Consider the following 24,563-nt stretch of genomic DNA (forward strand, 5'->3'; position numbering starts at 1 on the left):
TAATCCTATCCATGCTGTAAATGGACATCTAATTCATACTAAATAGTTACAGATTTAGTAAGACTTTTCTTTCCTCAAAACTAATGTTGAACATCACCGAAATTGTTTCATTCTAATACTTACAAACAGTTGGCATCGGATCCTCTTGAAGACTTTATTTTACTAATGTTATAAATAGTATTATATGTTGTAATGTTGTATTTGTTTCATTTTTTTTTTTTTTGATGGTCTGTTTGAATTAATTAATGTGATTATTGTGCATTCTGTAAATGTATGTTGTTCTCAGGTTTCAAAATTAATCTTGATCTCAATAAGATTTTGCTGAGTAAATACAGCTTAAATAACTGATTAACTAACTCTGCCTGCTCAGCAATCATGCAAGAAGCACTTGTCCCATCCTTTAGTCATGCATCACATTTTGCAAAGCATCCGAGTCACTTGGGACCAATCCGTTAGGCCCATAAATCAGCTGTGGTTCTCCACACGAGCCAGCCGAGGCAGGCTGGGGGTAAAGAGGGGGCCAATGAGTCCTCCCACAATGAGATGCACATGTTGCAGCCTGGTGGGTGGGAGCTGCAGAGGTCACTGGGGGTGTGTAGGTTAATAATGAAGTGAACTTGATCTTCTCCAGTCCCAGAGAAAACTGGTCTCTCTTTCCCCCCACCGAGGGGAGGAGACTGTTATCTCAACTATGTAAGAAGAGGAAAGTGATGAAGGAGAAAGTGGTGGTTTATCTGAACTGCTGGGTCAGATAATGGTTGTGAGATTGCAGATAAATGATTATTAGTCGTGGCAGTCATGAAGACAGCAGTAAAAGTCATAGTTTCATATGAATGATTTTTCCCCCCCTGTTATGCCACTAAAAAGAAACAAGCCAATGTTGCCAGATGTTAAACACAAACAGCTGTACAAGACAATTTGTTTAATACAATATCAAAATAAAGACAATGTAGTTAAGTTAAGTGTTCACGTGTTTAATGTTCTCAACACCTGGTAAAGTGAGTGTAGGCCTTATTTTTGCCCATTTAATTCAGATTTTTTTAGAAATGTATAGTAGCTCCTCTGCAATGTCCGCTCCAAGCTTTCTGTTATTTCTTTCTGTTGTCTGCTGTGATTCCCAGAGGTGTCTTTCTGCTATCATCAGCGTGTTTCAATTAAGCCAGTGGGCAAAGGTGATCCTGGTGCTGAGTAAGACCTGACCTCCTCAGGCACGTTGCTCCTGAGCTTAATGGTCCTTAGACCTTAAACACACTTGACCTTCATGACCCGAAGGGTCTCAGACTGAGGTCTTATTCACACATAGGAAGCCCCCCTCCTTGTTAAAATCAAATATTTATTTTAAAAATAAACACAGGTCAACTTGATACCATATATCTTTTGTATGGCAAACCATCCAGAACTGTTTAAGAAGTGGTTATTTGGCACATAATAGTGCTTTTCCCCCAAATGTTTTCACTGAAGTTACCGGTTTCATGGTAACTAATTCCCTTAAATTGCTGGTATTTTTTGATTGAAGTTTCCAGTCGTTGCTGAAACAGGATTTCTGCATGAATGGTGTTTTTCAAAAGCAGTCAAATAACTTTTTGTTAAAAAGTGAAAGAAAATGTGCAAGCGGCTAATTAAAGATGAAAAAAAGTCAGGACTCCGTGAATAAAGTAGCTATTTGGTGAATTTAGCAGGGTAATATCAAGTGGTCAGTTAGAGGATCTTATATGACCGTATAAGAGCCAAATGTGCTTTGAGTTCAAAACAGCTAACAGCTGAATGCTGAGAAGTTACTGATATCACTATCACTAAGCAGCGTATCCATAATGTTTGACTTTTATTAAACAGATAGTTAATCTTATTCATGGATTAAAGAGCAGTGGAGCAGATTGCTGCTCTGTTGATGGCACTTAATGCCCTTCAGGTAAGGTCTGGATATTGCTGATGCCTCTCCGTCTCTAGAAGCAGACACACACATGCATAAACGCATATCCCACCCCCTTGTAAGGACGCTCGAGTTTGATTGATGAGGAAATAGATGGCAAATTGCAGTGTCCATCCTGATGGATGACATCATTTGGCCCAATGTGCTGATCACGTATGCCAAACCAGAGTCTTGCCCCCTCCCTTCCTCCACTCCCTTTCGCTTACAATTGATCAGTGAGAGTTTTGTACACCAGCCTCCTTTGAATTTAATGCATGAGGAGGGAGAGCAGTTGACGCGGCTCTTTACTGCCTGTCCCAGTCCCTTGGCCCCCTCCCTCTTGTTCACTTCCCCATCCATCTTTATCTAGAGGGGTCCATGCCATGACAGATCCAGTAGCACTCTGTTTGTTTACCCCCATTCACAGACAATCACTCTGTGTTAAACGGCCCTTCTGCTTTTAGATGGATGATTGTTTACACAAGTTCAATTATAGGGGGTGTCTGAATATAGACTTATTGAAGGGGGAGACTCGGAAAGATGGAGAGTGATTGTCGGTCCTTGATATTTTCTGTCGGTGTTTGTTCTCATCATCAAACTGGAGCAAACATTGTCAAGCCTTTCATTTACTGCCACCATGTTTGCCAAGGAATTTTGAACAAACTCATCGTTTGTTCAAAACGATGAGTGTCAACAAAGAGGCAAATATACAAATTGATTTATAAAAGCTTAGACTTTTTTCCACAAGATGGTGAGATAAACCTTATATTGTGTAAATAAATCTGGAGACGACCTCTGACTGGGGGGAAAGGGGTTTTCACATCCATTGGCAAAGGAGAGCCATGCATATTCCTCAATCAAAATTCCTACACGTGTAAAACAGCTTTGCCAGGCCTTGTTCTCCCAAAGGCTTATTTTGTGGAAGCTATTCAAGCGCCACCTCATATTCAAATGGGCTGACAGGTGAAGAAGAGTTGGAGGAGGAGGAAGAGGAGGAGGAGGAGGGGTGGAGATGTGTTGATTGATGGGCCGGTAGCACGGGGTGGTGGCTGAGTTTATGAGCCAGAGCAAATCTGAATATTGAGAATGCGGCCATCGTGTCACACTCGCCATATTAAGAAATATTTGACAATGCATTATGTTGGAGATCTGTCACGCAAAAAAGATGAGCATGCCCTCCCCTGTGGCTGAAATTACAACCCGTGGTGCAGTGAGGAGTCGCTTCCGCCCCACTTTGGGAATTCTCTGTGGACGACTTTGACACGGGGGCCCATTGACAGGGGCCCTCCTCACTTACTCAGAGTTAGTGACTGCCAAAATAAATGATAAAAAACATCAGTATATGCATGGATTCCACTGTCCTCGGATTTGTACTGTATTGTTGACCATAGCCCTAACTTTGCATGCATTTCTCTCCTCTTTAAACATGACTTTAAAACTTGAGCTTGTGGCCTGCATTTAAAGGCAGGCCATAAAATGTACCTCCATGAAATGTTACGAATTAAACCCAATGCGACAGCTAAAAAAAAGGTTGTGTAATTTAAATCTAAGAAGAGTCTCTGAGGTCTTGATGGCATGCCAGTACCTGCTGATGTTTTAAAGAGTTCCCAGATCAGTGCTTTACTGTTCCATGGAAATTATTTGGCCTATAAACATGCCACCCCAGGTCCATCCTCAGGTTATTTTACACTGAGAACGACATGGTGCTAACAAATGGTTTCCACCTGGGCCTACTGGATCTGATCATCCTTCTTGATGCTAATTTTAGCTGCATGGGCAACACGTTTACCATAAAGGAAGCTTCATCTGGTAACAAGATTCCTGGCCAGACGGCTGTAATGTTACAGATGTACACGTGATCTCTGACTGTCTTGGTTATGTGTGCAAAGTAAGCGTCTATGTGTGTTGATATCTCATTACAAGGTGTCAACTTGTTTTCTATTTGGACATTTTAATGAGAGACATTTACCCTGGGGGTTTTATCTGTTTTCTTTGTTCACCAGACGCACGCATGAAGAAAAAAGAAATCTCCAGATCTCCATCACACTTCAGCTAGTTTTTCTTTGTGTTTAGCTTGTTGTGGACTGACAATCAAGCTGTAATAACATCAAGGTGTTAATCTGACATTCATTTAGATGTTAGCCGTGTTCCTCCAAATGGTGGAGGAAACAAATCATTGGCCCTTTAATGGTAATCAATGCCTGATCCCCCATCCACCAATGCCCCCCTTCTTTCCCCGCGCATCATCTGGTGTGCTGTTTGTGTGTGTGTACATATGCTATGGTGTGTGGTGTTTGTAGGTGTACTCTGAGCTGTGGTTTTTTCCTCTGGGGGTCTCTTTGGCTGACCCCCCGACCCCTCTTTCTCTGAGGACAGCCAGCTAAGAACCAAGCAAGATATCAAAGAGTGGGGGGGCACAGCCAGGCCACTGGGTTTCTGGCAAAATCATCTCAATAAATAAATATCACAAGACACCGCTGCAGGGAAAAGCTTTGATGTGGGGGGATTGAGCCCCATTCTCTCTTTTCTCTCTCACTCTTTCTCAACTTTAATACAGGTGCTTCTCCTCTAGTGTCTTCACTCACCGCCAAACCCTCTCCACTTGCTCTGACAAAATGGCTCCTGTATGCTCCTCTGTACACATCTCAGCAGCACCAAACGTTCAGGGGCTCTCAGAGGAGGTGAGAGTTGGAGAAGCACAGTTTTGTTATCAATAGATCCAGGGCGCTGGATTGGTTACGAGAAGCTGGCGCCAAGCAAGTTAGAGAAAAAGCCTTTATTTTCTTCCTCAATGTCGAGGTTCTCAGGAGAAAAACAAGTGCTCATACTTTGAAAAGATATTTACTGATGCCTGTTTCAGTTCAGTTTTAATTGTTTCCATAAGGTAAAATGAGAGGAGATTATTGTGTGGAAGCACCCTGTCAATCATCCTTTTGATTTTTTATATTTTGAGATAAACAGTACACCATGTCAAGGCCCAACTCTTAGCAAAATGAGGAGGAATGTTTTCAACACAGCCGTCCACAAAGCTTCTCCACAACATAGAATAGTCTTTGTATGTCTTATTTTCCACTAAAGCGCTTAATCACCATTGAGTCTTACTCTAATTGTGCCATCGTTTATATAAGTTTACTGTAATCTGCTCTTGTATATAAAAAGACAGTCAGGAGTTTGGTCACCTGGGAATGTTTTCAGCCCTCGAAAAGATAATAATTGAAGAAAATGTCCTGATGTAAGTGTCCTAAATTTGTTCAAGGCAATTGCAACACTTTTCCCGACTGTTGCCTCAGTGTGCCACTAGACAGAGTTGATTTTTTTTTAAATCACAATGTCTACTTTATGGAGTAATACATACACACTGGACAGTGATAGCTATTCTGTTTTTACTTTGCGGAATTGCCTCATGCCTGTGTCTGCAAACACTGAACTGGAGCGTTGAAACTAGCTGACTGCACTAAAACACATCTGGTGCACTTTCTAGCAAACTATGTGATAAAATCTGAAGTGTCAAACATGTCTGTGGTGTGGATAGCCAAAGCAAAGCTGACAGCAAAATAGTCGGTTATTTGTTTTTTTTCGTAATCTTAAATGAATGTACAGCAGTAAAAACATATGGTCATAAGGGCTTCAGGTATTTTCTGTTTTGTATTCTTCATAATTACATTTATGTGAGGACAATTTGTACTATAAAAAACTACATCAAATCATACTAATCAAGTTCTAAAAATATGTTTTTATTTTCAATAAGGCATACACATGGCGTGTGAAATTAATATATTCATCAGTACGGAGGGCAGTCAATATAATAATTGATATAGTTTAAGTGAAATTTTATGTGATGTATAATTGTAAAACCTCGTCCAAACTAATGTTTGCAAATTGGAAACTAAACTACATTTAGTTTTATATGAATCTGAGACTTGTTTTTTCTTTTGTGAGATTTTGTATATATTTGCCATATCATAAAAATAATATAGATTTTTAAACACAAAGCCTTTGTTTGACAATTAAAGTAAATTACATAATAGTAAAATACAATTACAAATACCACAAACTTTAGTCTTTAAACTAAATGTGTTTTTACTTGGAACCAATAAAGACATTTCCTACAGTATATGAAGGTACATCTCTTGAGATAGAATATAATATTTATTTTTAAATCATCAGGTTGGTCTTTACTATGATAACTCTCCACACAACATCCCTGTTTCATGTCACTGACACACTCATCTAATGGAGCAACATGAATAAAAGACAACATGATAACATGACAACACGATGAAAGCGAGTGGAGGTGGTGAGGGTGGATTGCCTGGAGGGTGAATTGTAGGTACATTAAGCTCAGAAATTGGTCAATAATGTTTTCCTCTCACTATTGAGAGGCAACTGAGTGGAGTGTGGATTTAATACGCTGAGCAGTATGGGGGTTAAACTGTGTGTCTCTGGGGAGAATGTTATTGACTGTTGACCAGCCTAAATTAATTTTCAACAAGCCTCTTCAGGGGCACAATGGAGATGGATTATTGTTGCAAAGGGGGGGCCTCATGTGCTTTACTCCAAGGTCCACTAAGTGGATGGCTGGTCTCTTAATATGCCTCCACCTCAGCTGAACTATACTGCATTTGTTATCAATATTTGTCTGCTACAGTTTCCATTGTGATTGTGAGCCCTGCACATCCACTTTAGATTTAACACGGAGGTATGCTGACAGAAAATACCTCTTGTACCAGGGAGGCGTGTGGTGCAGTGGGTTGTCCGTTGGTGTTCGGATCAGGTCACAGGGGGTCACAGGTTCAAACCCCACTGCAGTCAGCATGTAGTTGTGTCCCTGGGCAAGACACTTCACCCCAAATTGCTCCTGTGGGGATTGCCCACAGTATTGAGTATGTAAGTCGCTTTGGATAAAAGCGTCTAAAAAGTGACATGAAATGTAAAAAAATGAAATGTATCTTCTCTCCACCCAAATTCTTTCCCCGATGACGCTGAGTGCAGTTATAAAGTCTCGTCCTCGTATGGATTTAAATGTGCCTGTGTAGTTGATGTGCCTCAGCTGAGGAAGTCAAGCAGCTGAGTTAAACAAGAGGCCTCATTGTTAATTTGAGCATCCTAGCTTATTAGTTTGGTTTTGATCTATCGGAGGCGGCTGGGTGTCATCCCATCGCTTGTTTTCCCTCTCCCACTTTGAATGGTACAAGTGACAAAAGGCCTCCCACACACAGTAGCTGGTGCAGTGTGATCACTGCACGCTGAGACACAGGGAAGTGTCAGCACTAATCTCCTTTAAAATGGCTCTCTTGTCTTACATCCGATGCTCACAGCATATCCTCAACACTGTAATTGTGTCAACTCGATGAGACTTGCCGTCCCACTTTTGCACCACTTTTGTTTCATACAGCGCGCCACTGAAGTTATGATACATTGCACTTGACTGAGGAGTTGGAAATCAGTGAAATGTTTTTTCTTTTTACCTGCTATTCTCAGTCATGTCTTGTGCTTTCTAACCTCCCATCACAAAAATAAGTAATAAGAAGTAATATGCAGTACAAAAACACAATCTGCTCCCACTGTCAGCCTTGGAATACAGATTTACACAGGTAAAGTGATTGCGACTGTCGAATTTCACGAGGGCTTAGGAATACTAATTGACGACTGACTATTTTCCAGGGCATATATTCAGCACCTTGAAGGAACATTGGAGAGGGATTGGAGGTTTTATTTTAAGGACTACTCAAGTTCTACTTTTTCAACTGAAACTATAGACTTTTTTACTTTAATTTGATTAAAGTTAAGTTTTACATTCAGGTCTGCACAAGTACTTCACTCATGTCAATGTTACCTAAATTAAATGGCAAGTGAACATGCTATTCTTAAACCTATGCTTAATATTTATAAGGTGGAGGACGAACTACAGTATGTTTAGATTTTGTATTATAATCAGATTTTGATTACGTTTACGTTTACGGGTGAAATGAAATGTGTTAATATTATGGCCGGGACTTTAACGCGTTAATTAAGATTAATTAATTACACAAAAATTAACGCGTTAAAAAAAATTAACGCATTTTAATCGCACTTATTTTTGCACCACGGAACGTTTCTCACTGGATGAGTTTCAGGCGTACCGATTATACTGGAGCACCAACTAACGTTCATGACTTCAGACAACAACAAACCACAGTGAACAACAGTGGGAAATGTTGTTTTAAAAAGCGGACGGATGGAAGCGTCGATAAGAGCACGGTTGTGTGCAAATTATGCAAAAAGGAATTCGCATATCACCGCAGCACATCAAGCCTCAAGTATCACCTCAATGCAAAACATATAGCAGCTAGCGTGGAAGCTAGCGTGGACGTTAGCCTCTTTTATCGCGTTCACACCAAAAAGAGCCGGTACTAAAATTAGTTCATGAGAACCTTTTTACCCCCACGAAAGTCCCTGCTAGAGAGCAGAGAGCTGCTAGAGAGCAGAGAGCTGCTAGAGAGCAGGGACTTTCGTACGGCTCTCTTGTGAGAAAAGAGCTATATTTCTGATTGGCTGGGCGGATTGCAAACCACGCCCCGTAAAACTCCCAAAAAGTGTTGTGAAGCCGCCATTTTATTATCCTCGTATTAGCATTATTAGCATTAGACTAACTTATGGCAACACAAAATAAAACATGGGAGCGGTGGAGATGAGGAGGTGTCGGCGTTCTGGTGATTTACTCGGAAGGCTGCTGGGACTTCCAGCAGCTTCTACTGAAGCCAGTCCCCAACTCCGGGGACTTTGGGCGGCAGTATACGCCGTGAAGTGGTTTGCGGCCTGCCAGTAAACCCAAAGCAGAAGAAGAAGAAGTGACGTCAGCGGCTTCATTTGCCTAATCCACCCCCAGGTTCAAAGAGTTCTCATGAACTAAATTCTCATGAACCTTTGTTGGAAAAGTACTGCGGTGTGAATGCGCCTAATGGTATACTAAAATCCATGTGAAAAAAATTGCTTCTCACTGTTCTTAGGTCAAATATTTATATGTGATTAAAAATGCGATTAATTTCGATTAATTCATTACAAAGCCTCTAATTAATTAGATTAATTTTTTTAATCGAGTCCCGGCCCTAGTTAATATGACATTTTGTCTTTTCAATGTTTTTCTCTATGTCCCCTTGGCCTCTCAGTGTCAGCCTCTTACACATAGCAATTGATTAATTTGGCCGCGTAGACAAAGTGGAAAAGATCTCCCACATTGACTGTGTGCTCTGTGTTATCACATGGAGGGGTCAGGGTCAGCTCAATTCGTTGACGAAGAAGGCTGTAAAGGGAGTAGACAACGCAAGCCACTCCATTAATTCTCTGTTAACAAAGGTTCGGAGATGCAGCCGTTTGGCATTTGTGAAAGACGTGTGTTACTGTGGAATGTTCTACTCCTCTTCCCTTAGCAGCGAGCGTGGTTTGCTGTGTCTGCAGTGTTCTGTAAATATGAGAGAAGGCCCACAGCTGAGGTAGTTTTCCCAAGGTCACAGCCCGTGATGATGAGGAGCAGAGTTGACTTGATGCATCTGGACTTCATTATAGGAGACTGGAACATGCATCGCTATCATTCCTGCTATCTGCTGAGGGAGATGGAAGACAGCCGCAGAATCCAACTTAGGAGGGGTTGTCTTCCATCTTTCCTCGTGTTTTGGGGGGTTCACCTTCTATCTCCCTCTCATTTTCCTCTTTTGTTATTCCACTAACTTTGTCTTTATCTCTTCGTCTGCCTCTGAAGTGCTGTGTGTTTATGCAAAATCCATGTTTGGCATACTTGTCGAGACTGAAGCGAAGATTGAAGTGCTCGTCAGTGCTTTAACTTCAAGTCTGCCTTACTTGGATGATCTCCCCCTCCTTTTTCCCCCCTTTTTCCCCCCTTTTTCACTTTGCTAAGAAAGTTTCCTCTTCCTCTCCCATGCCTCGCTGATGCCCCGGAAAAGTCAGAGCGAAGTCAGAGCTCTCCCCGTCTCGCCCCCAGGACAGAGAGCGCCTAGCCACATGCCTCGTAGGCTCGCCAGGAGCTCAGCGCCTCTGAACTGACTGATTGGCACTCAGAAAAAAAAACTCCCACACTGGTTGCCGTTGTGCCATTTGCTGCCGTGCGTGCAAACATGGCGCACATCAAAGGATTAACTCACTTTACCCCCCTCCCCCAACCTCATCAAGCCATACACCCCATTTCCCGAATGCCCCCCCACGCGCTTCTCCTCCCTATACCAGCCTGCCTCTCTCTTTGCCCATTGTACAATTTGCAGATGAAATCAAACAGACTAATGTTCATTGGTGTGTCAGAAGCGGTGCACTGGACTGTGTGGCTAAGAGGAAAAATCAATGCAGCCCTAAGTGGGAGATCAAACTCAATATCTAGGTTTGGATTGAGCCCTAGTGTCTTCATTAATATCTATCATTCATACCAATGCAACAACAGGGATCCATTATTGATATCTGGCAGCTGAAGTTGCATCACCTTGAGAGTTCCGAAGGTGAAAAACAACATAGCACAACTGGGTGTTTTTTTATTTATTTATTTATTTCTGTTTCCCTCTAGTGAGATGTCACTTCAAAAACAACCTGACCAAGAAGCGTTATTATGCTGAGAGAATGTCAGCCAGTTACAATAGGCTGCTTAATGAGGTAGTGTGGCAAACTTTCAGGCAGGCCATATTATGAATTATTTGTCATTGGCTCTCTGTGAGTGTGTGTGTGCGTGTGTCTTTGGGAAGGGCCCGGTGTAAAGCGGGATGAAGGCAGGCCTTGATGGAGAGATGTGGCACTAGCCTGGGGGCTCGCTCCACTGTGAGGGTAGTTAGCTCGCTGCACACCGCCATCATTAGGGACTCGGGCACTTGTGCTGGGAAGGTGACACACAAGCCTACATGCAGACAGCAGCACATACACAGAACACCTGTATATATGCTGCACCTCTCCTCTCCTTTAGTTCTGGCCTCACACCTGCTCTCAGTGAGACAGTTGCCACATTAATCATTATTTAGCTGAGATGCAGTGAATAGGGTTGTTAATCAGCACCGGTGACCTAATGGTGACTTAAGGAGGTTTCTGGTTTTTGCAAATATATTTGCAGGCCTGTCTGCATGTCTAGTCTTAGCTGTGCTGAGCTGGCAATATCGGCCGCTTAAAGAAGTCGATTACACCTGCAGTTCCTGATATTGTTACCGCTTGGGGGCAGTGGAAACAAGCCTTCAACACAATTTTGACATAGTGTCACCTTTAAAACAGTTCTCAATTACACATTGAATGGAGATAGAGCAACATTTGCATTCATTTGGAGTTGGGCCACCTGATGAATGTTGTAAAATAGTCAATCTACTCTTTATACTATGTATGCTCTACACCAGTTGACAGTTTACTGGATTATTTATTCTATTTATGTATTTTATTATCATTAACATCATTTCCCACAAGTCGATGTATTACTTGTTTTGTTCAATTAACAGATTCACAATGGTTAACACAAGAGACAAGCAGTAAGTTGTCTAATTTTAGAAGTGATGTTCAGCAAATATTGGGCAATTTTGTTAAATGAATGACAATTATTTAAATATACATATATCAATGCGGATTCCGTCCTGGTCATGGAACGATGGATCAGCTTTTTACTCTCGCAAGGATCCTGGAAGGGGCCTGGGAGTACGCTTATCCGGTCTACATGTGTTTTGTGGACTTGGAGAAGGCGTATGACCGAGTTCCCAGGGACTTACTGTGGGAGGTGCTGCGGGAGTATGGGGTGAGGGGGTCTCTACTCAGGGCCATCCGATCTCTGTACTCCCAAAGCGAGAGCTTTGTCCGGGTCCTCGGCAGTAAGTCGGACCCATTTCCGGTGAGGGTTGGCCTCCGCCAGGACTGCGCTTTGTCACCAATCCTGTTTGTAATATACATGGATCGGATTTCGAGGCGTAGTCGTGGGGGAGGGGGTCTGCAGTTCGGTGGACTAAGGATTGCACCACTGCTTTTTGCAGATGATGTGGTTCTAATGGCTTCATCGGTCTGCGGCCTTCAGCACTCACTGGATCGGTTTCGCAACCGAGTGTGAAGCGGCTGGGATGAGGATCGATCAGCACCTCCAAATCTGAGGCCATGGTTCTCAGCAGGAAACCGATGGACTGTCCACTCCAAGTGAAGGAGTTCAAGTATCTCGGGGTCTTGTTCTCGAGTGAGGGAACAATGGAGCGTGAGATGGGCCGGAGAATCGGAGCAGCGGGAGCGGTACTGCAGTCGCTTTACCACACCGTTGTGACGAAAAGGGAGCTGAGCCAGAAGGCAAAGCTCTCTGTCTACCGGGCCATTTTCGTTCCTACCCTCACCTATGGTCATGAAGGATGGGTCATGATCGAAAGAACGAGATTGCGGATACAAGCAGCCGAGATGGGTTTTCTCCGCAGGGTGGCTGGTGTCTCCCTTAGGGATAAGGTGAGAAGTTCGGTCATCCGGGAGGGACTCGGAGTTGAACCGCTCCTCCTTCACGTCGAAAGGAGCCAGTTGAGGTGGTTCGGGCACCTAGTTAGGATGCCACCTGAGCGCCTCCCTAGGGAGGTGTTCCAGGCACGTCCAGCTGGGAAGAGACCAAGGGGTAGACCTAGGACCAGGTGGAGGGATTATATCTCTTCGCTGGCCTGGGAGCGCCTTGGGATCCCCCAGTCAGAGCTGGTTGATGTGGCCAGGGAAAGGAAAGAACTGCTACCCCCGCGACCCGACCACGGATAAGCGGGGGTGGATATATATACAGTTGCAAGAAAAAGTATGTGAACCCTTTGGATTCTCCACACATAGCGTTGTGTGTTCCTTCCAAACAACTCAACTTTGGTTTCATCTGTCCACAGAATATTTTGCCAGTAGTGCTGTGGAACATCCAGGTGCTCTTTTGCAAACTTCAAACGTGCAGCAATGTTTTTTCTGGACAGCAGTGGCTTCCTCCGTGGTGTCCTCCCATGAACTCCATTCTTGTTCAGTGTTTTACGTATCGTAGATTCGTCAACAGAGATGTTAGCATGTGCCAGAGATTTCTTTAAGTCTCTAGCTGACACTCTAGGATTCTTCTTCACCTCATTGAGCATTCTGCGCTGTGCTCTTGCAGTCATCTTTACAGGACGGTCACTCCTAGGGAGAGTAGCAACAGTGCTGAACTTTCTCCATTTATAGACAATTTGTCTTACCGTGGACTGATGACCATCAAGGCTTTTAGAGATACTTTTCTAACCCTTTCCAGCTTTATGCAAGTCAACAATTCTTAATCGTAGGTCTTCTGAGAGCTCTTTTGTGCGAGGCATGGTTCACATCTGGCAATGCTTCTTAAGAATAGCAAATTCAAAACAGGTGTGTATTTTTTATAGGGCAGGGCAGCTTTAACCAACACCTCCAATCTCGTCTCATTGATTGGACTCCAGGTTGGCTTGACTCCTGACTCCAATTAGCTCTTGAAGAAGTCTTTAGCCTAGGGGTTCACATACTTTTTCCACCCTGCACTGTGAATGTTTACATGGTGTGTTCAATAAAAACATGAAGATATATAATTGTTTGTGTGGTATTAGTTTAAGCAGACTGTGTCTGTCTATTGTTGTGACTTAGATGAAGATCAGAACACATTTTATGACCAATTTATGCAGAAATCCAGGTCATTCCAAAGGGTTCACATACTTTTTCTTGCAACTGTATCTACTGACGTTAACCCACAAGTCATTTCAAAACTGATCTCAACAGCCTATATACCTTTAACTTCACACTCCTGACGTTTACTGATACAATGACTGAGGACTGAAGTTGTGGTTTCTAATTCCCACAGTGTTGTCTAGTCAGTCATTGCTACACCTCTCACACATGTGATGGCGCTACTAAAGCAATTGATTGTCCTGTCCTTTTAAAAACACGATAGATATTCAGATCTGTTTCTTCTCTCTGTGTTGTTGCCAAACTGTTGCCACAGTGTGACCTTTGGTTTAAACATCAGACATTGTGGCATCTGATTTTTAAAGTAGGACAGGAAAGATGCTCTCCATGTCTGAATTGCTGAAGTTCCTCTGATGGAGCATCCCCTGTTGCCTCTCCTCTGTGTACTTGATCGTTGCTTTCATTGTCCCTCTTCTAAGGACCTATTGAAGCGCAATACACACAATATGGCCTTAATGGATCCAAAATCCTTCTGATTAAAGATGGCCTTGTTACTAGCACGCCACAGGACAGTCCTTTAGGGAAAGCATTGTGCACCAAATTGTACCAAAAGTTCCCTTGTGTGGTAGCCCTTATTTATTTCTTGGATAAAAGAAACTCTTTCATATCGTAGGAAAGAGAAAATCTATCAAAATATCCACCTTTCATGTGCATCATATTCTTCTTCAAGGTTAGGGGACAATTGTTACCAAATAAAGAGTGGGAGGATTCTTTCAAAAATGTATCTTGGAAAAGAAGAGGACAGTAGTCTACAAGTTAGTTGTTGGTGTTTACTGTATTAAATAGATAATAGGTTTAAATATTAGAGATTGGGTTTAGAGCATCCTAAGCTCAGGATGCACATTTCTAAAAGCAAAATAATATTACCTTCCAGGCTCTTACTATTGAGTAGTTCATTTATGGGTTTACTCTGTTTATCGAGAACTTGGATTTTGAATGTAATAATGTGTGCAGCTCCTATAGTAACATATGGCAAACATGTAACATCAGATTCTACATTTAATTTAGTTTTCCTTTAAAAAAAAAAGGTAGGAAAGTGATGCGTCCAATAGCAAAAATAGATTACATTTGCTAAATTAATTTAACTGACAATCTCATTACTTTTACTTGACAAATCTTTAGAACCATCTTTGTTGATTTTAGGACAATTTTGCAAGACAGAAAAGACAAAAGTGAGGGCATACAAATGAACGCTTTGGCCTTTGATTGAAATAATAAAACACCAGAGTCTAAAAGACTCAAATGTAGAATTTGGGCAGACCCTGCACTTTCTGTCAGTTGGTTTTTATAATATAGGCCATATTTGAATTTAAAAGCCCTTTCTCGAAGATTTCCAAAAGGCTTTTTTCACACCACTGAGCAAACATCACTCTAACCACCTTGCTGTGGTTTTATCCACTTATCCTACATAATGCAAACTTGTAATAAGTATTGACATGACCTCACAATCCTTGAACTCGATGTGTTTTGTTTTGTGGAATAGTGCAACATTTACTTTACGTTTACTGAAGTCTTCAGATCATGAGATACGGTCAAGCAATGCACAAACAAAAACTGTATTTTTCACAAGTGTTTTTATGAACACTGGATGTTGTTGGCCGAGTAGTGGTCTCCTTTGTGGACCAAACATATACAACTGCATGAGGAGTGAATGAAGGTTTGCTCTTCCCTGATGAAGGTCATGGCAGGTCTTCAATGCATTGGAGTTGCTTTCAATATGTTCTTTTGAACTGTTCGTGCAATCCATCATTTTTAATGTTATGCTTCGAGAGCGTAATCAAAACTCGTTTCGCAAAAAGCATCCAAACTAAAGAGCACCTTCGAAAACACGCCTACACACAGAAAGCGAACAGTGACCCTTCAACTCTCTTTCCTTTTAACTTCATGCAATACCTTATTGGGGTGAAAAGAGGAATGTCATTATGGAGGACAACATACATCTGTGAATATGAAGCTGTTTGACGGAATGTTCAACAAAGAATATTGTCGATGTTTATGCTATACACCGTCCATTTCTTCAACCTTTCAATTTATTCTTCCATCGTGATCAGGGTCAGGGGTATGCATTGCTTGTAAAAAAACATCCGAAAACAATATATTTTTGTGTTTTGTTTGTTGTAACCTAGGGGACATGTTTTGCAATGTTTTCTGATTTGTATGCTTGCCTGAAGCAATGGCCTTCTACATTGTTCCTCCATGCAACACTGACATCAAAAAACGTAATTTCTTTACCCAGGTATTCAATGCCTTTCCTGCTTCTTGAAATGAATGTAATAGAATCGTCACGGACGCTCCCGCGTTATACATTGCTTGTCTAACGGTTTATAGTTCAAGGGTATAGCCCACACAAATGCATTAAGTGTGCATATTGTATACTGTACACACTCAAAGGGAACAAAGAAGAGACCCGCGTTTGCTTGATCACAACTGAACCCATCCTCCTGTTTTCAGTATTTCTTTGCTTGTTATTCACCGGAGAACCGTCTATGGCCATGTTCAACAACAACTTGCACACTGTATTTCAGCTTCACTTTAATACTTCTTCGTTGTTTTCTCCGATACTTTGTAGATTTAAGAAAACTTCAAATAAATAAGAAATCAATGATTCTCTCCTCAGCGTAGAGAGTGAATCTATAAAATGTTGCACTTGCTTACCAGCATCTACACAGAGCTGTAGTTGATCCATTGAGAACGTCACGTAAGAGGAGACCAACAAAACAACACAGCCTGCTTTGACTGGAATGCAACGCCTGTGCTCCTTCAAATACAAAATATTTGTAGACAAAATTCCCCGACATAAATACTGATAAAACTCCACTGGAGAAAATGGAATTGATGCAATAAAAAAGCAAACTAATTAACCTGACGCTAAATTAAATCATTACTTTATACAATACAACCTATGTATTAAAAGCGCTTTCAAAGTGCTGAATGCCTTAGCGATGTACAAGCCCCCTTTTTGTGCAGCCTTGTTTAAGTTTTCATCAGCAAGTCGCAGAATTTACCAGCTCCAGAGGCGCTGCTCTGAGCTCATCCTGAACTCTGGCCTCAGCGTAGACGGCAGCTGGGGAATAGAGAATTTCCCTACAGGGATTCGACAAGTATCACTTTATTATTAATTTAGTGCTCGGAGTCCATTTGCATGACACATACAGTAGGTACGTCCAAATGTAGCCAGACAGTGCAGATTAAAAGAGATCTGTCTTATGTAAGTGTAAGGGATCAGAGCTTTAGAACAGAAGTTGTTTTGTGCCATAGTTCTTGTATTTCCCTCCAGTTTCCTAAATGTTCTTAAGTTTTCTTTACATATGAATGCCTTCCCCTTTTCCTACAGAGGTATGCGCAAAGTCTTTGTCCTCTTTTTGATACTAAACTGAGTGAAAACATGTTATGTTTCCAAACTGAACAGTAGGCCTACATTCCAAATGTATTTGTATGTATAGATGTTTTAATTGTACAAAACTGAGGCAATACTGTACTGTATGTCATTATGGTCATGCTAATAAAGCTATTTGAATTGTATTGAGTGCATGTGTCTCAGTGTGAACTAAAATCAATTCCATAACACTAGTAGAGCGCATATAGCACAACACAGATTTGCCCATGCTTCATACCTTCCAATAGATTTAGTCCAATACCAAATACTGACCATGATCCTCCTCTCTGTCTCGCTGGCCTTCGTGGGGTTTTTCCTGTTTTGCAGAAGTTGCCAATTCCTCTGAAGTACAAACTGAGGGGAGAATAAGTTGTGCTACCCTTGCCCATGAAACACAAAAGAAGGTATTTATCTGAAAAGGTATAGGCTACATTGATAAATGTATGAATTTGGAAGTAAAATAAGATGTTCTGATCTTAAAGTACATAGAAGTATTGTATATAGTCTTTGACAAATTGTACTTGTAAAACATATTCTGACTTTCTTTTTCTACATACTTTACAATGTTTTAACTGATATCTTTGTCATACTATACTATGAATTTTGTTGACAACTATACTATGACATCTTTCCTGATATTTTTCAAAATACTATATATTTTTTTTCAACATATAATATTCTAAGACATTTCTTCAGAAATATTAGACATACGATGACATTTCTTCTGGTATTTCCCATACTACGACAAACTAAACAATTACTTTTTTCCGACATACTATATATACTATGTTATTCCACAATTGTTGCCATACTATACTATGCCTTATTTTTTGACATTCTATATTATTTTTCAGATATTTATCCACATACTTGACACATTTTTTTTCTTCTGATAATACTACAACGTTTTTTCAGACAATTTAGACATACTTCAGGATGTTTCTACTAATATCTTTGTCATACTATACGTCGTCGTGTCTAATGTGGCATTTAAAAATCCACATCATTTGCGATAAAATATCAGTGCGTAAATGCAGTTCAGAGTTCTCTATGATCATTTGAATGAAACATCCACACTAAGGTGAAGGATTGTTATCTTGATAATCACCAGTAAATTGGAAATGGATGATGACCTGATCTCTTCTTTCAGCATGAGTCGAGAAGACACAGAACTTTGTTGTCTGTGGCTTATTAAAAAGTTAGTGATTTGAAGTTACATTTGAAGTTGTTTGATTGGCTTAAAGCGGCAGAATATTACTGATAATAAGCATCTTGTTAAGTTTGCATGTGTGCAAACACAAAGAAGTAAAAACTAGATTTTGTAGAGGGTGTTTCGATCTGAACGTTTCTCTCTCTCCTCTTGTGTATTACAAATGTGTCAATTGGAGTTGGGACTATCGATGCCCTTGTAATCAAATGTGTATGCATACAAAAGTTTGCCATTTAATCATTGTATTTCCTTAAACATGATACAGTATTTTCCATTTTTAATTACAATGACATGATTCTATATTATACTTTTACTTAAAGGAATCTAAATCACTGTTGTATTCTATTGTGGCTATCTGTTGAAAAGCTCAGAAAGATCTACTGTATTGGCAGAGAACGCTGTATAACCCTTTCTTTCTGTAAAAGGTTAGTTCTGCCAGGGAATTTACGAATAAAAGGAAAGACACAGATGTGCACATACTAAGTTGCTTTTATTAATACAGAACTGCATGCTACAGAGACTGTACAGCATAAACATTTATTCATTACAAAAAAACATGGTTTTGGAACCATTTAAAATAACAGGAAAAACAAACAAACAAAAAGATAAGAGCATAAAATAGAACAGGAACATCACAGCCGTTAAGGAAACATTCAAACTATTTATCATTAGCATCTTAATAAACCAGAGAAGAAATCGACAGGTTACAGTCGCGTCATGTCAACTACAATGGCACCGAGTGGATGATTCTCTTGTAGCTTTTTTTACAGCCTCTTGCAACATCAACATGCCTATTTTTTCTATCTACCTATATGTAGTAGTGTACTTAAAAGTGGCAGTTTGTGTATTTTTTTGTATTTAATAGTTTTTTTATGAACCTCCTAATATACATAATTTGGCCCTTGTGGGTTTATACAGTATGATGTCCGCTTTTTTATTAAGTTTAAATTTTAATATTTGACAATTTTGCTACCAAACACATTTGTTATAGCAACATTTATACTACATACATAGCAATCTATGTAACGTCACAGCAAAGAATGGTATCGAAATTAAAACAAAACAAAAAAACGACGAGAAACAAAAAATGGATCCCTACAGCATGGTTAGAGGGGCAGAGAAAATTATCACAAAATTTGGCACGGAAAATCTGTACACGAATCTACAGTCTGAGAGATGTGACTGTGCAATAAAAAAGAAGGGCTTCAGACACTTTTCCATCTACTGAAGACACGGTACCCACTGTCTTGTTCAAGTTTTCTTTTCTTCTTTTTGTAAAATGGCTTATAGACGCATTTCTTGAAATGAAGTTGTGCATACTTCTGTTCATGAGATCTACACAGTACACTGAGTGGAATCCAGGTTTTTCAGCGAGGAAAGAAATCAATAACAAAAGATTTGCCTTTTAAAACCTCCTTGTAAAAATGGATCATTCATATATAAGTCGCTTACCTTAAGAAAAAATATTTGTACAATGTATTAAGAAAAAAAAGTCAAAAGAGACACATACAAGATACAACAAGCAATCTCTAAAGCAATAAATACTACTGGTCCTAGCGTTGTGACATTTTGAATTTAATAACCCTTAACCCCCCCACCCCGACCTCCCCTCAAGCCCACCCAACTTGCCTGACTCCACCCCAAAGGTAAACAACAAAGAAAAAAGACAACGCAGTGGAAGAATGCATATTTAACACAGTAACCCCCCCCTCCCCATTATTCTGTACATTTAAACAAGAACAAGTAACATCACAATTAAAGTTGTTCCTCCGAGAGGTGTCACTGCTAGCCTCACGCCCTCCGAGAGTTTGAACAGATGTCAAAATGATTGGTTCGCAAGCTCGTATTTAATACAAATAAAGAAGGAGAACCAACTCTTTCAAGAAAAGGGCTCACTGAATAATCTAGCCTACCTTTTTATATCCGTCTTTTAAACATTTTGAAGTTGATCTAGATAGTTTTTCTGTTTGCACTGTTAAACACTACAAAAAAAAGACAAACAAAATCCATAAAAATGTTGGCAGATTCACAAAGCTATACTACAGCTCATTGTATCATTTCTTTATAATAATTAGATTTTTTTTTTTGATAATGATGGGTCAAATATTGACCAATGAACTTTAATAAAAGAAAAACTCAAATGTTCAAAACGCCTTGTGGCACAGAAACGAATAGAGAAATGAACCGACAGAGTGAAATAGAGCAGAGAGAGGGCCTAGAAAGGTGTGTGTTTGTGTATGTGTGTGTGCAGAGCTAGAAAAAAGAGGAGAAGAATAGGGCAGACTATTCTATAGACTTGGTCACTAGCGACAGAGGCTGGGGGTTCGAGGAGGGGAGGAGCGAGAGGGAATGACACAGCGATGCCGAGGACCGGGCCATGGAGGACGCCATGGAGGAGCCCGGCTGCCGCGAGGACGAGACGTCGCCGCGCTCCAGGGCTCCGTTGTGGGAGGGGGCGCCGGGCGTTTTCCTAGCTGCAGCAGAGTTTCCCAGCAGAACCAAAGATGGTGGTGGAGGCCCAACCAGGCGGTGCGGATGGTGGAGTGGCTGGTGGGCCGGTTTCATAGTCAGTGAGAGAGGTTGCATTTGTTCAGTCTGAGGATTGGACTCTTTTGGGGAGGGGGAGGGGACCACTGAGGAAGGGGAGGATGGGGGGGAGTCTAGTAAGCTTCCGTCCGTAGAGGGAGGACTGGCACAGCTGCCTTCACCTTGGATGTAGCGAATGCACTTTTTTTTTCTCCTGAGGGACAAGGAGGGAGAAAGAGAGCATGTTTTAGACAACGCATCTTCAAACTGCATCGCCTCTTAGCACTGTAGCTCATTGAAATGCACCTTCTTTTTTCAAATTTCAAAAAACTTGAAACTTGTTTTGCATCACAGATTTTACAGGTGCATTTAAATGGCTCGTGCTAAGACGATAAAGTGGTAGAAATGACAGTCAATATACCAATTCTAAACCATAAGACAGGACAGACATGGAGGAAAGGTCACGTGTGAAGCAGCAGGGAAATGAAAAGCACATATAGAGAAGATTAGATGGAGTAATGGTTGCTCTCTGGATGTTAACTTAGCCTTTTCTTACAGGCAGAGCTTCAGCTGGGGATCAGCCTGCTCTCTCCAGCAACACGAGGTTACTGGACCTGTCTCTGACTCTATCTGGCCCTACTCTCTCTTCTCCTGAGGGGACAGAGTTTGGATACGAGGCGAAAAAAGTCAACAAGATCCACACTACTCCGAATCTGCCCCACAGACACAAGTGTGTGTGAGTGAGGGGTCAAGGCATCATGTTTGCATTCCTGCCCGGGGTCAGGACCCTCCCCCCCGCTTGCAGAGTCCTGAGGCCAGGCCCGTTGCGCTCGGTGGAACCCGATGAACGGGGAGGGGAGGGGATTTAAGAGAGTAGGGGATGTTGCATTTGTCTGCGGTGACTCTGCTGCGAAAGGCTGTGTGCAGATTTGGTTAAGGGGGAATTCTCTGCCCACCTCTCATCTTTACCCTGACCCTGGCAGTGACCCCTCTCTCAGCTCTCCATGCTAGCACAAGGATGCCTGAAGGCCATGGAGTGTTCGTATTTAAAACTCACAGGGAGTAGGTACAAAAAAGACTAAAGGTGTTTTTAAAAAAGAAGATTGAGTCTTTAGAAAGATATTAAGCTCATTTTGTTTAATTGAGGTTCTCAGATGCAACCTTTTCCCTGTAGTTCTGAAGGGGAAGTCTATACAAACAATAAAAGAGAGCAGAGTACTGATAATGAAAAGGAACATCAAATCACATAAAAAAGGCTCACGAAACCTTGATCTCATGCTAGGGTGAAAGACAGGCATGCATTACAGATGAGCTCAATAGTACAGGCACACAACACCGAGAATAGAGGACTAGAAAAGAGTGGGAATGAGGCTCTTAGTGCATTCTGCACTGATACTGTAGCGCTGGGTGGTGCGGGATATCGACCCGCCGTAAAAAGGTATCATTTGCCACTACATAGACATCTTGCTCTCAATAACTGTCTGTCAAGCTGCAACAAATGAGCTAATATCCATCTTTTAACAGACATATCGATTCATAGTACGTGCCTGTGTATGTTATTGATTTCTCCGTCTCGGGGGAAATTACACCAGATGCATCTTTTAGGAAATGGAGCCCAGAGAGAACTTTTAACCTCTCAGCTGTTACAGGGCTGAATCGCTGCCCTTTTTAGGCATCTTATCTTATAATCTGCTATTCTTTTTTAAGAAAAATACAGTATGTTTGATAATGTGTTCCAGCTGGGAGGTTAATAAGAGAGCCAAGTGGAGAGGCCAACAATGGCTGACCGTGTGAAGGGTTTGGTGAGTAATCGTCCTGCCTGATTCAAATAATATTTAATTACAAGAAAGTCTAGGTAATGTGTTCAACTCTAGTTGGACATAGTATTTTTGAAAGATAAAAAATCCTTTGACAAACATTTAAAAACTGACCTCTAAATGAAGTAACAAATTAGAGCTAAATAGAAAAATCCTTTGACTAAATTTGGAGCCGAAAGTTTAAAACAACACAAATGAAACGTGTGGCAGGAAACAATGTGTTGCGATGAGTGGTGTGAAGAAAGAGGTGGGGCGGGTGGTGGTGAGAGCCAGACACAGAGAAGGGTATTACTTAGCAGAAACAAATACCTACCATGAAAATATTCCCAATTCAAAGACTGCTTGTGTCAGAACAGAAAGACAACAGGTAGGGACTAAGTAAGGGTTATTGAAGAGGAGTTTGGAGGAAGGAGAGAAGGAGGAGGAAGAGGGCACAGAAAAGAGTGTCACTGAGCAGGCCCTCAGAGAAAGCAGGGCTAAATTTGTAAGCATAACATTGTTATTCAAAAAGGACGCCAATTAGAACAAACATGACAGTTAAGATGGGGTGGGGGAATCATCCCCTGCATGGAGAGAACATGGATTTCAAACATTAATAACTCAAATTGTATGTAATTTCTTTCCCAAAATTGACATTAAGAAATAATTATCCCTATTATTTTGTTGAGATAAAATATTCAGTAATCTTATCAAGAAATCCATTTTCTGCCACTGGGCTTGAACTGAGTTCAGTGAGGAAAAGTTGCTGTGAGGGAATTTAGAGCAGGAAGTAGTTCCTCAGTTAGGAAAAAAGAGCAGAGGAGTTTGCCATCTGTTACCACACTGATGGAAACACATTTAAGAGGGAAATCTGAGCAAATAATCAAAAAGAAGAAACGGCTCATTGTGGATGTCTTCCTCCCATTGGCACTACAGCAGTAATACCTGCATGGTTTGCACCATAAACTCAGCTGGTCAAGCCCGAACAAGGCACGACACTTCTTTGGGGTATTTGCATCTGTTAGCCAAACAGGTAGACACAAACATACACACAGAGACAAATAACAAAAGGAAAAGAAAGAAAAAACAAAATGGACACGTCATTGCACAGACAAATAATATAGCCAGGGCTTAGGTTCAGGCTAGTAACACTGGGATGTCCTCCATATTGAACAAGCCATCAGGCTCCAGATCCTCCAAGCCCCGACCTGCCAGTTTAGGATATTGTATCAATCTCAGACTCATTGTACTGTACATCCTGCAATGAAACCCCTGTAATGTTTCTCCACCAATCCTCACTCACAGACACCATTCATACAAACACTCGAGCATATGCTGTTAATACCCTTCTTCCCAAATAGGAGGTAAAAAAATAAAATAGTGGGAGCCTAGAGATAGACCGGCAGGGCGTGGCTGGAGGAAGCTGAGAGCTCATGATAGCCTGGCGGGCGACAGAGGGGAGGAGGAGAAGAGGAAGTAAAGGCAGCGGCAGAAAAAGCGAAGGAGGAAGTCCCAGTGCACAGTTACCCAGCTTTCACCTGGCCCCGGCCGGTGCAAGCACACACCATACACACCTGCACGGGCCACACCAGTTATTCTGTTGATCGAGCCCAAAGCGCGCTCGACACTTCTTAGGAGCGCTCAGGTCTGATGCCGCAACAGGGAGGGGAAGCCAGCAGAGAGGAGGAAAAATAACCAAAACCAGAAATCAAAAAGGAGAAGAGAAATGAGGAGAAAAAACAGGTAACAGTGAATCTATGAAGCTTTGCAGTGGCTCATTGTGCAAGAAATCCCCTCATCCCCAAACAACACCCCGTAAAGCCATTCTCAAGAGTGCCTTTAAAGACAGGACTGAACACCATTAGTGTGTTTCAGACATTAGTCAAATCAAACGGCATGCAAAATATAACATTAATAAGGAAACAAACGCTTTAAGTTATCTACATTCTGACTGGAGTTGAAGCTGAAGATAAGATTTAGTCGAGAGGGTATAAACGGAGGAAATGCAGGTTGGATTAATTTACTCGCTAGAGGTTATCATTGAACTACGGTTCTAAAAAAGAC

General features: G+C 41.3%; 2 protein-coding genes across 2 annotated transcripts in view; one reads left to right on the forward strand and one right to left on the reverse strand.

Annotated features, from left to right (window-relative positions):
- aldh18a1 (aldehyde dehydrogenase 18 family, member A1) overlaps positions 1–17,423 on the forward strand; it is a 66,981-nt gene extending 49,558 nt beyond the window's left edge. Inside the window, exon 17 of the mRNA XM_034211230.1 lies at positions 17,295–17,423. Within this exon, the coding sequence (XP_034067121.1) occupies positions 17,295–17,383 (89 nt within the window). The 3' untranslated portion in view covers positions 17,384–17,423. The remainder of the gene's footprint in view (positions 1–17,294) is intronic.
- Positions 17,424–20,460: 3,037 nt separating this feature from the next.
- tcf7l2 (transcription factor 7 like 2) overlaps positions 20,461–24,563 on the reverse strand; it is an 82,048-nt gene continuing 77,945 nt past the window's right edge. The window contains 2 exon segments of the mRNA XM_034211269.1: positions 20,461–20,917; positions 24,074–24,146. Coding sequence (XP_034067160.1) covers positions 20,461–20,917; positions 24,074–24,146 — 530 coding nt within the window.

Source organism: Gymnodraco acuticeps, unplaced genomic scaffold, assembly GCF_902827175.1.
Source record: "Gymnodraco acuticeps unplaced genomic scaffold, fGymAcu1.1, whole genome shotgun sequence".
Taxonomy (NCBI): Eukaryota; Metazoa; Chordata; class Actinopteri; order Perciformes; family Bathydraconidae; genus Gymnodraco; species Gymnodraco acuticeps.